The 14,233-nt window shown below is 41.6% G+C and overlaps 1 protein-coding gene across 1 annotated transcript in view; it reads right to left on the bottom strand.

Annotated features, from left to right (window-relative positions):
• The window catches only part of TBC1D9 (TBC1 domain family member 9), a 136,500-nt gene that overhangs the window by 27,955 nt on the left and 94,312 nt on the right, over positions 1-14,233 (bottom strand). The window contains exons 10-13 of the mRNA XM_050790211.1: positions 13,406-13,620; positions 11,441-11,558; positions 9,308-9,593; positions 8,877-9,006 (exon numbers count right to left, since the gene is read on the bottom strand). Of these exons, the coding sequence (XP_050646168.1) occupies positions 8,877-9,006; positions 9,308-9,593; positions 11,441-11,558; positions 13,406-13,620 (749 nt within the window). The remainder of the gene's footprint in view (positions 1-8,876; positions 9,007-9,307; positions 9,594-11,440; positions 11,559-13,405; positions 13,621-14,233) is intronic.

Here is a 14,233-nt window from a genome sequence, read left to right as displayed (position 1 = left end):
CCCACCTCAGCCTCCCGAGTAGCTGGGACTATAGGCATGTGCCACTACGCCTGGCTAATTGTTGTACTTTTTTGTAGAGATGGAGTCTCCCTATGTCACCCAGGCATGTCTCAAACTCCTGAGCTTAAGTGGTCTGCCTGCCTCAGCCTCCCAAAGTGCTGAGATTATAGATGTGAGCCATGGCACCTGGCCAGAAAGGTAATTTTCAAAGCAGATGGTACTTCTTTTTGTTGCTTTGCCCCTGTGGGTCCTGATATCAACCAACAAATAGGTGTGTGGCCCTTCATTTCACACCACTTTCCTCCATCCTGCCTGCAGATGTTCCCTTCTCTCCCCCAGACTTAGAACAAGGAGCAAGTAGCTGAGATAAAGGAACGAGGTGGAGATGAGTCTGTCTCAAGTTTATGTTCTCTGGCTCCTCCCACCCCACCATCATTCCTGAGCGGAACAAGCGTTCTCCTGCCCACGCTGGGCAGTGTTTCTGTAATTTACTTTATCCTTCAAAGCTTACCCTGTGTTACTGGGAAGACAAGGATGGATGAAGAACAGATACAGATTTTTAAAAGAGACTGACCACAAGGTCAAGCTCAATCAAGTTCAGTCAGCCCTTCCTATCTAAATCCTCCAAAGAGAACTTGAAATATTTAAATGCTACAGCTTAAAAAACACCAAGCAAAACAAAACAACAACAAAGCTCAATGTAGGCCAGAGGGCCATGGAATGATGTGAATGAGTCTGCCCACAACAGGGAAATTCACTGAAATAAAAAGAAGGCATTGTTTCTAATATGCGAAGTCTATGGTTTATTTCTATTTTAAAATAAAACTAGGTCATCAAATGATGCTCAAAATGCCTCTTCGGTGTTTCTGAATTTGTGGGGTTCTTATTTTCCCAGTATGCAGAATGGGGTTCACTACTGTTAGCAGAAGGCTGAGCACCAGTGACACCTGAGAGACATCCCTTGATCAGAAAAAAACTCCAAATACTTAAGATAGGAAACGAGGCTCTGCCTTGGACGACTGGGTGAGAGAGAGGAGAAATTGATGGAATGTGAGGCTTTAGGGTATAGAAAAGCCTAACATTACAGGGGGCAGAGCCCAAGAGACGAGAGAGGGGTTCTCACACACAGGGGGCTGCGAAGAAACAGCCCCACACGCTCTACCTTGACTTCTATGGGGGTGGCGTCTGTCTGCACCTGTGTACTTCCGTGTTTGGTGGGGAGTAGATGTTCAGGAGGGCAGAAGAGGAGGGTGAGGGGGACAGAGGAGGCAGGAGATGGTAAGAAGAAACAGGGATATGAATTCAGGTGAACAGAACTCTGGTGGAGTCCCATGTTCATTGAATGGGCGGCCCTTTCTAGGGTACTCTGATCTCTGAAGAGTCTCCACCCCTGACTATCTTCCCATCTGGAAACACCCTCATAACTCTGCCAGAAGTGGGCACATATTTTATATTTGAATACAGTATTTATTTTTATGTAAAAATATATCATTTAATATTTTATGCTTCTTTAGGTGCCATGTCTTTTGAGTTCTTTTGTCTACCAGAAAGGGCTAGAGAAACAGTTGTCACATAAATATGGAAATTACAAAAAACATTCGTTTCAATATTCCATGTGAACTATTAGCTGTAGTGTGAACATGCTGCTGATTAAATTACAAAAAATAACTCTAAGCACAGTGTCCAGTATCACTATACTTTTACCTAGAATTTATTTTGAAAGTTGCTGTAAAGCAGAAGTCATGAACAGGCAGCCAGTAGGCTAGAAAGTCCATGATGAATATTGTTTGGCCCAGGGAGTATTATAAAAAACAGCAACTTCCAAGTAAAATAAAGAGTTCCAACTTCTCTTGAAAAACAAAAAGTTTTGGCAGTAATGGTTCCTTGCCTCAGGTGCTAAAGAGACTGTCAACTCTAGCAGGTCCCAGCTGTCTAGTTCCAAAAGCCCACCCTTTCCTACCACCTCCACTCCCTGCCCCATTGTTAAGTGCCTTGCTGAGTGACGCCACAGTCACGTGAATTTGTAATTCTGCTCTAGAGTATTTTCTTTTACTTTTTCTTTTTTTTGAGATGGAGTTTCGCTCTTGTTGCCCAAGCTGGAGTGCAATGGCAAGATCTTGGCTCACTGCAATCTCCGCCTCCCGGGTTCAATCGATTCTCCTGCTTCAGCCTCCCGAGTAGCTGGGATTCCAGGTACCCGCCACCACGCCTAGCTGATTTTTTGTATTTTTAGTAGAGACGTGGTTTTGCTATGTTGGCCAGGTTGGCCTCAAACTCCTGACCGCAGGTGATCCACCCACCTTGGCCCCCCAGAGTGCTGGGATTACAGGAGTGAGCCACCACGCCTGGCCTCTATTTTCTTTACATATACACCAATAATGTAAAGTTCGGCCTCTATAAAGGAGACATGCTTTTGACACCTGGGCATTGCAGAAAGGGCACGGTTTCATAGTCACAAGTAGCAAGTGGGACGCATAGCAAGTTCCAGATTTCACAGAAATTTTATAAAAACTGATGGCCTCATGTTCTTCATCAGCAATATAGGGAAAATAATTCCTACCTCTTTGGAATAGTGTAAGAATTTTATGCACACACAGGTAAAGCAATTAGTATGGTAACTTTTATTATTCCTGGCATTGTTGATAAGAGAAAGAGAAAGATGAAGAGAAGAGAAAAAACACGTTTTAAAATCAGCAAAACCCGGCCAGGCACAGTGGCTCACGCCTGTAATCCCAGCACTCTGGGAGGCCAAGGCGGGCAGGTCACTTGAGCTCATCAGACAAGCCTGGCCAACATGGTGAAACACCATCTTCACAAGAAAGACAAAGATTAGCGAGGTGTAGTGGTGCACACCTGCAGTCCCAGCTACTCAGGAGGCTGAGCTGGGAGGATGGCTTGAGCCTGGGAGGTAGAGGTTGGAGTGAGCCGAGACTGCACCACTGCACTCCAGCCTTGGTGATAGGCCAGACTTTGTCTCAGTAACAAGAAAAAAATCGCAAAACTTGCTAATGTTATAAGTGAGGTTCCATCAACAACTGGTGAGAACTAACTTATAGGTCCACATTTTCTTTTGAGGTATAAACAAACTTTTAAAAATTAAACTTAAAATTCAAAGGCATGGATTAGCAAAAAATGCCACGCCCAAACTCATCTTATCATTAGAGACACATAATGAAGAATTTATCTGTTAGAGATACATTCTTCCACAGGTGAAATAATATACTGTCTGGAGTTTGCTTTAAGTTACTCCAGGAAAAAAAAAAAAAAGGTGGGGAGGAGTAATAAAACAAAGATCAGAAAAATGTTGATAATTGTTGGGACTGGATCACGGGTTAAAGGAAATGTATTATGTTCGTACTTTTGATTCGTACTGTGTTTGAAAATATCTAGTGCTGGCCGGGCGCAGTGGCTCACGCCTGTAATCCCAGCACTTTGGGAGGCCGAGGCAGGCGGATCATGAGGTCAGGAGGTCAAGACCATCCTGGCTAACACAGTGAAACCCCATCTCTACTTAAAAAATATAAAAAATTTAGCCAGGCTTGGTGGCAGGCGCCTGTAGTCCCAGCTATTCTGGCGGCGGAGGCAGGAGAATGGCCTGAACCCGGGAGGCGAAGCTTGCAGTGAGCCGAGTTCGTGCCACTGCACTCCAGCCTCCAGCGAGACTCCGTTTCAAAAAAAGAAAATATCTAGTGCTGATAATGTATCCCCAGGGCTGAACATGATACCTGGTATAAGAAAGGTGCCTATACAATCTTGAATAAAAATTTCCTTGGTTGGGCACGGTGGCTTATGCCCGTAATCTTAGCACATTGGGAGGCTGAGGTGGATGGGTCACTTAAGGTCAGGAGTTTGAGAACAACCTAGCCAACTTGGTGAAGCTCCATCTCTACTAAAAACACCAAAAAATTAGCCAGATGTGGTGGTGCATGCCTGTAGTTTCAGCTACTTGGGAGGCTGAGGCATGAGAATCACATGAACACGGGAGGTAGAGGCTGCAGTGAGCCAAGATCAAGCCACTGCACTCCAGCCTGGGTGACAGAGGGAGACCCTGTCTCAAATTAAAAAAAAAAAAGATTTTGTTAATACATGAATAGACAAACACTGTTTCTTGCATCTCTTGGGTCTTTCCCATATATAACCACACTATCTTTTTTGCTTGTCTGTTCCTTCAGCTCTCCCCTTCCTCCAATGTATTGCACAGAAAGCAGAGATAACGTACTTCAAGAAGAATGCTCTTCAGTCTCCAGTGGCGGTTGGATGCCTTCCAAGTCAATTAGTGATTTCAAGACTCCCTACTAACCAGCTTCACTGGACCAGTTGACCTCATGACCATTGGTACATCCGTAATTCCATCTCTCTTCTAATCCAGATAAACTCCCTTGGTCCTGACTTTAATGCAAGGGAGCTCTTACTTGGATACTGGCTGCTGCTTTCTAGCTGTGCAGCTTGGAAAAACTAGCTCAACCTCTCTTAACTTACATTTTCACCTTGAACTGCGTTAACATTTACATGGCAGGACTGCCTACAAGGCACCCAGCACCTTGCCCCACACATGGCAGACTCTCGATGAGTAATAGCTATTATAGTAATCATTAATAAGCCAGAGACACATTACTCTAAGCTTTCACAAATGCCTGTCCATCTTCACAGATTGTGCCTTCTGTTTTATTAGCCACATCTTTCCCTGGTTAACACTTTTTAGACTAAACACGCTGGGCTGGGTCATCTCGAACATGAAGTGGCTCTGTGACAGCTGGGTACCCACTTTAAGGCCTATTAACATCCTCTTGTGCCTTCCAGGAGGGGCATCTCAGTCTATGAATCAAACTTAAAGATTGGGACTTTGTTTTTTACTTCTATATTACTCTGCCCAAAGTGCAGGGCTTCACACGAGGGTCTACGCAGAAGAAAACTGGAGTCTCATACCACCGGCACAATTCCTTTCAACAGAGGCTTAGAGGAACTTATAATGAGTGAGATTTTCCCCACGAGGTATTTATGAAGTGAACTTATCAATATCAGACTGATTTCTAGCAACCTCGGGAGCCCTTAACTAAATCTCAAAAGATGAATGTGCTTTCAGGATTTCTTTCCTATGTTTCAATTGTCACAGCTAATTATACTGAGGAACAGAAAGAAATGCATTGTGTACCTGAGAACATTCAGGTGTCATGCCTGAGCCCAAACCAGATTCTTATCCACATCAGTGATTAGCCCCATTCTGCCAGTGCAGTGAATCTCAACCCTCACCGGACATTTGGAATCACCTGGGAAATTTTTTTAAAAAATACATACTCTTGGGCTTCATGCCTAGATTCAGATTTAATTGGCCTGGGATGGAGCCTAGGAGTTTGTTTTTAAAAGCTTAGCTTAAAAAAAAAAATTAAGTGATTTAATGCACAGGCAGGATTGAAAACCACCAATTTACTGGTTAGGAGGGAGAAAACGATCAGCAAGAGTTCGTGGTGTTCTCTTAAAGTTGATCTACAAGGCATTAGAGAGCCACTGGAAACATGAGCAGAGTAGTGACACTTAAGCAGAGAAGAGAAAACAAAAACCCAGTTACCGTGCACCGAAAGACCTGGTACTATAGGCACTGATGTAAGTTAAAAGGATTCTTTCCAGGCAGAGAAGGAATTGCAGCTTTGTCCTGTTACGACAGGATGTTTGGCAGCCTGAGGGCCACCATTAGGGATCAGCCCAAGAGGATGTAAATGGAAATCAGCCTTTGGCCTTGTCTCAATTTCTTTGCTTTCCCTTTAAAAAGGGGCAAAGTGCTGACTTCAGCATGAAGCTAGCTTATCTGCTGTTGAGAATAAAGCTGAGTTGCCACATACTAACCTTTAATACTTTAGGAATAATGCTCAAAATCCTAAGGAAATAGAACACTTGAACAGAAGATTCTTAGCAAAACAATTTTACTTCTGCGCAGAGGGGTGCCTCCTTGGCCAGTTGCCATGAGAGCACATGTGAACAAAGGGCATGAGAGCCTTTATTCCTGATGCAGGACCTGCCCCTGTACCCTTTCCCCATTGGCTGGGGTTGGGTCATACAATCTAAACTAATCCCGGTTGGCCAAACATTTGATTTTTTTAGATAGGGTGGGAACGTAAAAGAAAGTGGAGAGAACAAGGAAGCGGGTGTCGGTAATGAACAAGAAAGTGACTCCTCCTTCCAAATAAGGAAAGGAATGTGAGCTGGTACTGATAACACTTGGTACTGAGGCGGCACTAGGCATCTAACAAAGGCGAAAAGGAAAAAGGAGAAAAAGAAGAAAAAGGCGGGGCGTACTATGAATTAAAGAATAAAAGATTGATCAGATAATTGGAAGAGAAACCCCATTATATCCCACAATACCTTGGTGCAGAATTCTTTCAACAATAAAGGTCTGAGGATTCCTTTAGACAAGCAACCCACAGATAGAAAAGCTCTTGCTTACATCATACAGTACTATTCCAAAGTCCTGGGACAATGATTTTTTTAAATGCATATGGAAATAGTTTTGGAGACAGTAAGGTGAAATATTCATTCTTTATATCTAATAGTGGAAACATAAATTGAAACATACTTTATGGAAATTTGACAGTGGGTGCCAATAGCTTGATCATTCTTTTTTTTTTTTTTAATCTAATTTTTTTAACCCAAACTTTTAATTTAAATTCATTTCTAGGATTCTAAGACAGTAATCAGAGATGTGATATTTCGGTACAAGTTTATCTTAGAATGCTATATAATACTGAAAATTTGGAAGAAATCGAAGTAAGTGTCTAACAAAAGGGAACTAGGTAAATAAATTTTGTTACCTCATTAAAGCAGAATACAATTTAGTAAAATCATGCCTTCAAATAATATTTAATATATTAGGGAATGCTCATGGTATACATAGAAAATGACAAAGCAGTATTTAGAAGGACCTTTTTTTAAAAAGTGTATGTTGTAAGTATAAAAACATACTTAAGGGAAATGTAAAATGCTTATAGGATACAGTTTATTTTTTTCTTCCTATTTCCCTACAATTTCTAAAATAAACATGTATTGCTTTTATGATTCTAAAACAAAACATTTTGCTTTCAATATATATGGAGTTTCAATGAAGATTAAAAAAATAATTACCAGTCTGTCTCATTATGAGTTAAGGACAAACATTTCTGAAAAGATTTCTATATCCATAGCAATTTTTTTAAAGCACTAAATTTTTTACTTTAAGAGAGGCTTTCTGATCTCACTCCATTCCTCACTATTTCTCTCCTGTCCACTTTGTTGCTAGCTGGAATACTGACAATCACCAATCAAAATCACAAAACATCTGTAGAGAGCACAGTGTGCTCAGCAGAATACTCACGCTTTCTCTTTCTTAGTGATCATTTCCATAAAAGTTTAGAGAATCAAGGATCAGGAAATGAAGAAACCATCAAGTGTTATGAGCACTTGGGGCCTCACAAACCACCAGGTGCTTAAGGGGGCAAGTGGCACTGTGGTTCCTTCACCCCAAGAAGCATATTAGTTCTGTTGTGAGATTGAGCAGCACATCAGGCTGATTCCAGGGTCATCATGAACAAGAAAGCATCCTCCCCCACCCAGGCCAAGCAATTTTAGAGGAATCCTAGGACTCTGGTCTACTCTGGGCTATACAGGCTATTCCAAGTGTCTCAGACTGTCTACTTCTAAGAAGCCCTAAGTACTTAGCATGGGAACAGAAAGCAAATTGATTTGTGAAGGTCAGCCTCCCCATGCCCACTCTCAACAGCCCCTCCTTAATCTATAAAGAGTTGAAACTGAGCTGCTACTAGATCAGGCTTCAGGATGGGAATGGTAAAGCGCTGGAGAGCCACAGCTTGTTTTGCCATGTGCTACTATGTAATCATCAAGACATCCAGGCTCCATTCAGTGTCCATCTCTGGAGGTCAAAGCTGTCAGCTAGCACAGAACTACTTACTTCTGACCAGTAGTTCTCACAATGTAGAAGGAAGCAGGTAAGCCTATGGTCTCAATGTTTTTATTCTCCCTAAAACGCATGTTGAAAATTAATCCCCATCGCAGCAGTGTTGGAAAGTGGGGTCTCATAGGAGGTATTTAGTGTGGAGTCCTAATTAGGGAAAGGGAATTGGGCTAGCAGGACCCAGGGAAAGCAAAATAAATATATATATAAATAAATAAACAAAACAAATAAGCTATAAGTCTACCCTTCTTCATGATCAAGGACACATAGCTCTCCTGTACAAATAACTCATAATCTTCCTGTGCCCAGCTATCACCAGACCCTCGGCTGACAGAAAAATGCAAGTTAGCTCACTACAACCTCGGCGTTCTCAGTACTGCACAAAGCCCTCTCCAGCACACAGCACAAGAACCATCCTATAAAATCCCCAGCAAGCCTTTGTCTCTTTGCAGTTAACTCCTCTCTTGCTAACTTGCCCATTGCATCCTTGAAATGTATTTTCATGCTTTCCTTAATAAATCTGCTTTTCTTTACTTACAACTGCCTTGGTAAATTCTTCCTACTGTCCACATGATACCAGTCTCAGATAGTTGCCAATCACCTGCAACAATTAGGTCATGAAGACTCTGCCTTCACAAATGGATTAACGTCACTATAAAAAGGTCTTATGAGCATGGGTTCTCTCTCTTCTGCTAGTGAAGACGTGGTATTCCTCCCCTCCAGAGGACACCACATGCAAGGTGCCATCTTGGAAGCAGAAAGTCCAGGCCCTAACCTGCCAATGCCTTGATTTGGGGTGTCCCAAAGTCTAGAATTGAGAAATAAATATTTGTTCTTTGCCCAGTCTGTGGTATTCTGTTACATCAGCACAAAACAGGCAGCAATGGAAGTGTGGAATGCATGGTCAAGCTCTGCTCAGCTAGGAAACAAGACCTACCTCGTAGGAAGTTCTGATGAGTCTGAAGATGTCTACCTCAGGGTAAGGTTCCACATCATCGCTGAGCAAGGAGTGGAGGTGAGGAATGGGAGGCAATGTGCTGTCTTTATTGGTCACACTGTCTAAATACCTGGAAGAAGAATGCATCAGAAGTCACAGGGAGAAGAAACTGGAATCCTCCCATTATAATTCTCCAATCGTTTTCTGCAAGTTCTACATTTTAAAACAAAGGACTAGAGTTTCTTTAAAGATGGAAAGAGAGAAAGAAATTCTGTTAATTTCTAAAGAAAAAGCATATGAAAATAAATCATCAGCCACAGGAAGAAGCGGGTATTATGACCACCATCAAATCAGTTAAGACTCATGAAATGAAGAGAAAGCAAGAGGAAGAAAACCGGAGGTGGTTTTCAAAGTGAGGCTTAGTACGATACCTTCCCAAAACGGTCATGGCCTCCCCATCATCCTTGCAGTTCAACAGTTTGTCCACATTTGCATCCAGCACAGCTAGGGCCAACTGGAATATCACTTTAATTCCTTCATAGAAGAAACAGTCAACAACCACAACTGCACTCTCAAAAGGCATCACACTGAGAAATAGTGTGAGGAACCAAGACAGGGAGATGGTAGAAATCACGCCCAGGTCTTGCATGCAGTCATACAGCTGTGGGACGTAGTCTCGTGCTAGCTCCTCAAAGACACCTTGGTCCACCAGTGCACCTGTGGCAGCGAGGTACACAAAAAGGCACAGCTTAGCCAACTACACAGTGTAACTAAAGAATCCATTCAAACAACTTGACTAATAATCCAGTTCACAATGACTGCTAGCACAGGACTCTGTTCCTTTCTGCTAACTGTTCTGCTGTGACTGTTACGAGACCAAGTTGTCAACACAGCTCAGTCACCAGATTAGTTCTGGCTGTATCTTCTTTTTCGGGGCTCTTCCTGCCCCGTTTTCCCTTCCAAAAAAGAACAATCACATGACAATTATAAGGGTTGTTAAGAAAGCCAGTTTATAAAGTTTTCATGACATACAATTAGTTATTGTGTTGGCAACATAATGTTTGGTTTGGCATGAAATGTACATCCATGTATAGTCATGCATCACTTAACAATGGAGACATGTTCTGAGAAATGGGTTGTCAGGTGAATTTGTCATGTCAACATCTTAGAAAGTACTCACACAAACCTAGGCGGTAGAGCCTTACTACACACCTAGGCTATATGGCATAGCCTATTGCTCCTAGGCTCCAAACCTGTATAGTACATTACTGTACTAAATACTGTAGGCAACTATAACATAATGGTAAATAGTTGTGTATCAAAACATAGAAATGAAACAGTAAATATACAGTATTATAATCTAATGGGACATCTGTTGTATATGCAGTCCGTCATCAGCCAGAACATCAACACATGACTACAGTTCCAAATGTACATCTAAGCAGCTTAGCTGGCAAACTTTTGTTTATCAAAATAATATTAATAATAATAATCCCAGCACTTTGGGAGGCTGAGGCAGGTGGATCACCTGAGGTCAGGAGTTCAAGGCCAGCCTGGCTAACATGGTGAAACCCTGTCTCTACTGAAAATACAAAAATTAGCCAGGCGTGGTGGCAGGAGTCTGTATAGTCCCAGCTACTCAGGGACTGAGGCAGGAGAATCGCTTGAACCCGGGAGGCAGAGGTTGCAGTGAGCCAAGTTCACGCCACTGCACTCCAGGCTGGGCGATAGAGCGAGATGGTCTCAAAAAAAAAAAAAAAAAAAAAAAAAAAAAAAAATCACACTTCTGGATGCGTGGTGCCCATATATTAATCATTTTTTTAAAAAATTACTTTTTTTAAAACTTAAAAGCATTCCTGTTGTACACATTCATGATCAACTTAAGGACATTTTTGATAATATTTTCAATAATCAAATTCATGTGCAAATGTTTAGAAATATAGAAAGAACGCAAGTGAGAAGCATAAACAATATAATGTATGACCCTAGCAATGAAAAGCTTGTCCTGCTAAAATGAATCACTGACATTTGACAGAATTACAAGGAGTTACAGCAATAATTTAAATCCTCAAAACAGGTGTTTGCTCTGCAATAAAACCAGTCCTGAAAAATACCTTAGAAACTTAGTTTTCAATAAACCTCTATATTCTATTTTTTCCACCCCAGATAGCCTTTTTTTTTTTTTTTTTTTTTTTTTTTTTTGGGGGGAATACCTCTGTATTTCATAGGTTCCCATCCTCTTTATTAATTTTCTTATCAAATCTCTTTGTGTTGATGGTACGTATACCTGGTGTAGCTCTCACATGTCAGAGTGACACACACATCAAATATTTTCTAAAATAATTTCTGGAGCAGTGATATGTGTGTAGTCCCTTAAACTCCATGGGGCTCCTTTGTATACAACCTATATTTATTCAACCTCTCTCATTTCCATTTTGAAAAACTGGAGTAGTCTGAAACTCTTCCGGCTTATGGTGACCAGAAATAGTGTTCCGGCTGGTACTTCTCTAAAAACATCTTTTTGACAAGACATAGGTTGAAATGTTAAATGCATCCCCACCTACCCACAACTCTGGTGTTGTAGTAATCTGGGAGCATGCGCTCACACAAAGCCACGAGTAGCCAGAAAGCTTCCTCCTCTTTGGCATAAAGCAGCAGCACTGAAGTGACAATATTCATGGCCTAAAAAAGTGAAAGAGGATGTCAACAAATACAGTTTAAAATATAAGAAATTCTGTTAGCGTATTAAAATTACTCAGTTATTCTCACAGGGGCTGGCAAACCTTTTCTGTGAAAGGCCAGATAAACATGTTTAGGCTTTGGAGGCTGTACATAGTCTCTTGTCACATATTCTTCTGAGTTTTGTTTTATGACCCTTTAAAAATGTAAAATCCTAAGTCCTTGAACCAGTAAGTGTGCAGAGTCTTCCTCAGCACCAATATTCACCAGACAGAGCCCTGAACTCCTACTGGCAAACCCCTATTCCAAAAATTTGCCCAAAGGCTATTTCACAAAGCTTTTAACCTGCTAAAATCTCTCAATGTTCTTAATTCAGTGAGGTAAACATTTCCTTTGTAACTTTCCATAATGGTTTCTATAATCAGGTACACATGGCTCCAGGCTTTCCTCAGAGAACAATGAAATCTTTCAGACTTGGAGTCCTCACCCAACATTTCCATCTGGAGAGAGATGGTAGTGATAACTGAGAGTGATTTAAATTCTAAAGTAACTGTACTTTATTAAAAGATATTATCAGATACCTCATAACCACTCTAGACCCAACTACTTTAATAGTCTTCTTAATTAAAAAGAGGAAGATTAAAAGATAAATATGAACTTCATTATATTAGAGGCCAATTACTTCCTATGCTTTTGATCTCCTAGAAACCAGTAACTGTTCATCAGGCTTCTACAATATAATTTCAAAAAAGGTATTTTGGTTTAATAGGCTCTTTCTTGTAAGTCTTACTCATTTTGTTCCCAAGTGATATCATCATGGAAATTCCACTTGAGAATTAACCTGCTGATCCTAGTACATGATGATGGTCCCTGCCAGTTCAGTGGAGATAGGTTTTTTAGGGGTCTACCTTGTAACAGGCTCTGGACTAGGTATTGGAAGATGAGGGACACAGTGGTGATATCTTGCAGGTCCTAAATGCTGGTGTCAGATAAAACAAAGATGAAAAGGTTAACTAGTCTGTGTGGGGGGTTATTTAAATTGAAAGTTATAAAAAGGTAAACTAATGCAGTAGAGGGAGACTAACATGTGCATGCACGTGCACTTGCGTGTTGAAGTAGGAGTTCAGCCTCTTTTAGCTTTTGCTGGATTGTCAGGGAAGGCCTCTATGACGATATAGCCTTTGATTCTAAGGTCACGTTATTTTGGAGCTTCCCAAATTTTGGCATCTATACCAGTACAAGAGATGACTTTTGTTGGTATGTGGGCACCTTTCTTAATACTAAGTTAAGCATTTATTTTAGTGTGTATTAAGACATAACCCTAGCATATAAAAGCTCTATTTAAGGACATTATTACTTAAGAGGATGCAAAGGAGGAACACTGTGGCGAACCACAGTGACAGGCCTGGTGCTCAGGATGCTCTCTCTTACTCCAGGGTGGGATGAGGGTTGAGGCAGAGAGTGATCAGAAGGATCTTCTCCAGGTCACCTAGCTAGACAGTGGTGAAACCAGAAAGGGCTCCTCCGCTCAGTGCAGTGGTTCTCAACCCAGGATGATTCTGCCTCTCAGACACTTGGCAGTATCTAGAGACATTTTTGGTTGTTACAACTGGGGATTTTCTACCAGCATCTAGTGGGTAGGGGCCAGCGATGTTACTAAACATCCTACAAAGAACAGAACAGCCCATACAACAAAGAATTAACCAGTCCAGAGTGTCAACAGTGCCAAGGTTGAGAGGGCCTGGTGAAGTCATAGTTCTGTTAACCGTAAACCTTCCTTCCCACTATGTGTTGGCAAATAAATAGAAATTTTATTTTATTTTTTAGCATAAACCACCTGTGACATTTACCTGGCAATACCCTATGTTGGGATTTCGAAAAGCATAAGCTGTTAAGACTCTCCTTAGTGCGGCAATGCCCATTTCATTCTGAAAAGCTGGGTGTTCTGGAAGGGAGCGGTGTAAATCCCTCTCAATCTCCTCCGTGGCGAGATTATACTTCCCCATGGACTTCTCCACTAAGTCTTCATAGTACCCAGGATGTGTGGCCTTTTCATTGATGGCACCTGAGATATATCCAACAGATACAATATCAAAAATGTGAGCACTCTGCCCTTTGGTTTGCAACTACAGCTTACGATTGAACCGCTTTACTTCCCTACCTCTCAAAGGAAACTTGCAAGAGAAGGTGAAATCACAGATGTGGTATGTTGCAATCGTGGCTAGACTGGTGAATTTTCCTGTGGCCTCCTTCCCTCTTTCAGTTCCATAGTAGGCTGGCTACTTAAAAACTTTCCTAAGGTAGAGGTTCCCAAGCTACAAAACCATGCACCGCGGAACGCCCACAGACAGTCCCAAGGGACCGCTTAGGAACACAGGTGGGGAGGTCATCATCACAAGCCAGGCTGAGGCTTCACCTTCTCATTGCTCTCTTCAACCCCAGCAGCTTTGCTTTTATTTTATTGTGGTTTTCATTAAGATTTCACTTGAAAAAGGAGGGTCTGCCTCTCAAAATAAGTTTGAAAACTGCCTGCTAACCTGTTAGTTCTGAAGGGTTTAACAGCCATATTGAGGAGAAGGTGGAGATACTTGGTGGGTTTTTCAAATTGCAGAGAGTGGTAAGAGTATTCCTAGCAGTGGTGAGTCATCATTAGTGATGGAAGTTCCTTGGGTGGTGGG

This window comes from Macaca thibetana, chromosome 5, assembly GCF_024542745.1.
Source record: "Macaca thibetana thibetana isolate TM-01 chromosome 5, ASM2454274v1, whole genome shotgun sequence".
In the NCBI taxonomy this organism is placed as follows: Eukaryota; Metazoa; Chordata; class Mammalia; order Primates; family Cercopithecidae; genus Macaca; species Macaca thibetana.
Note: the sequence above shows the minus strand (reverse complement) of the source record. Positions and strands in the feature narration are given on the sequence as shown.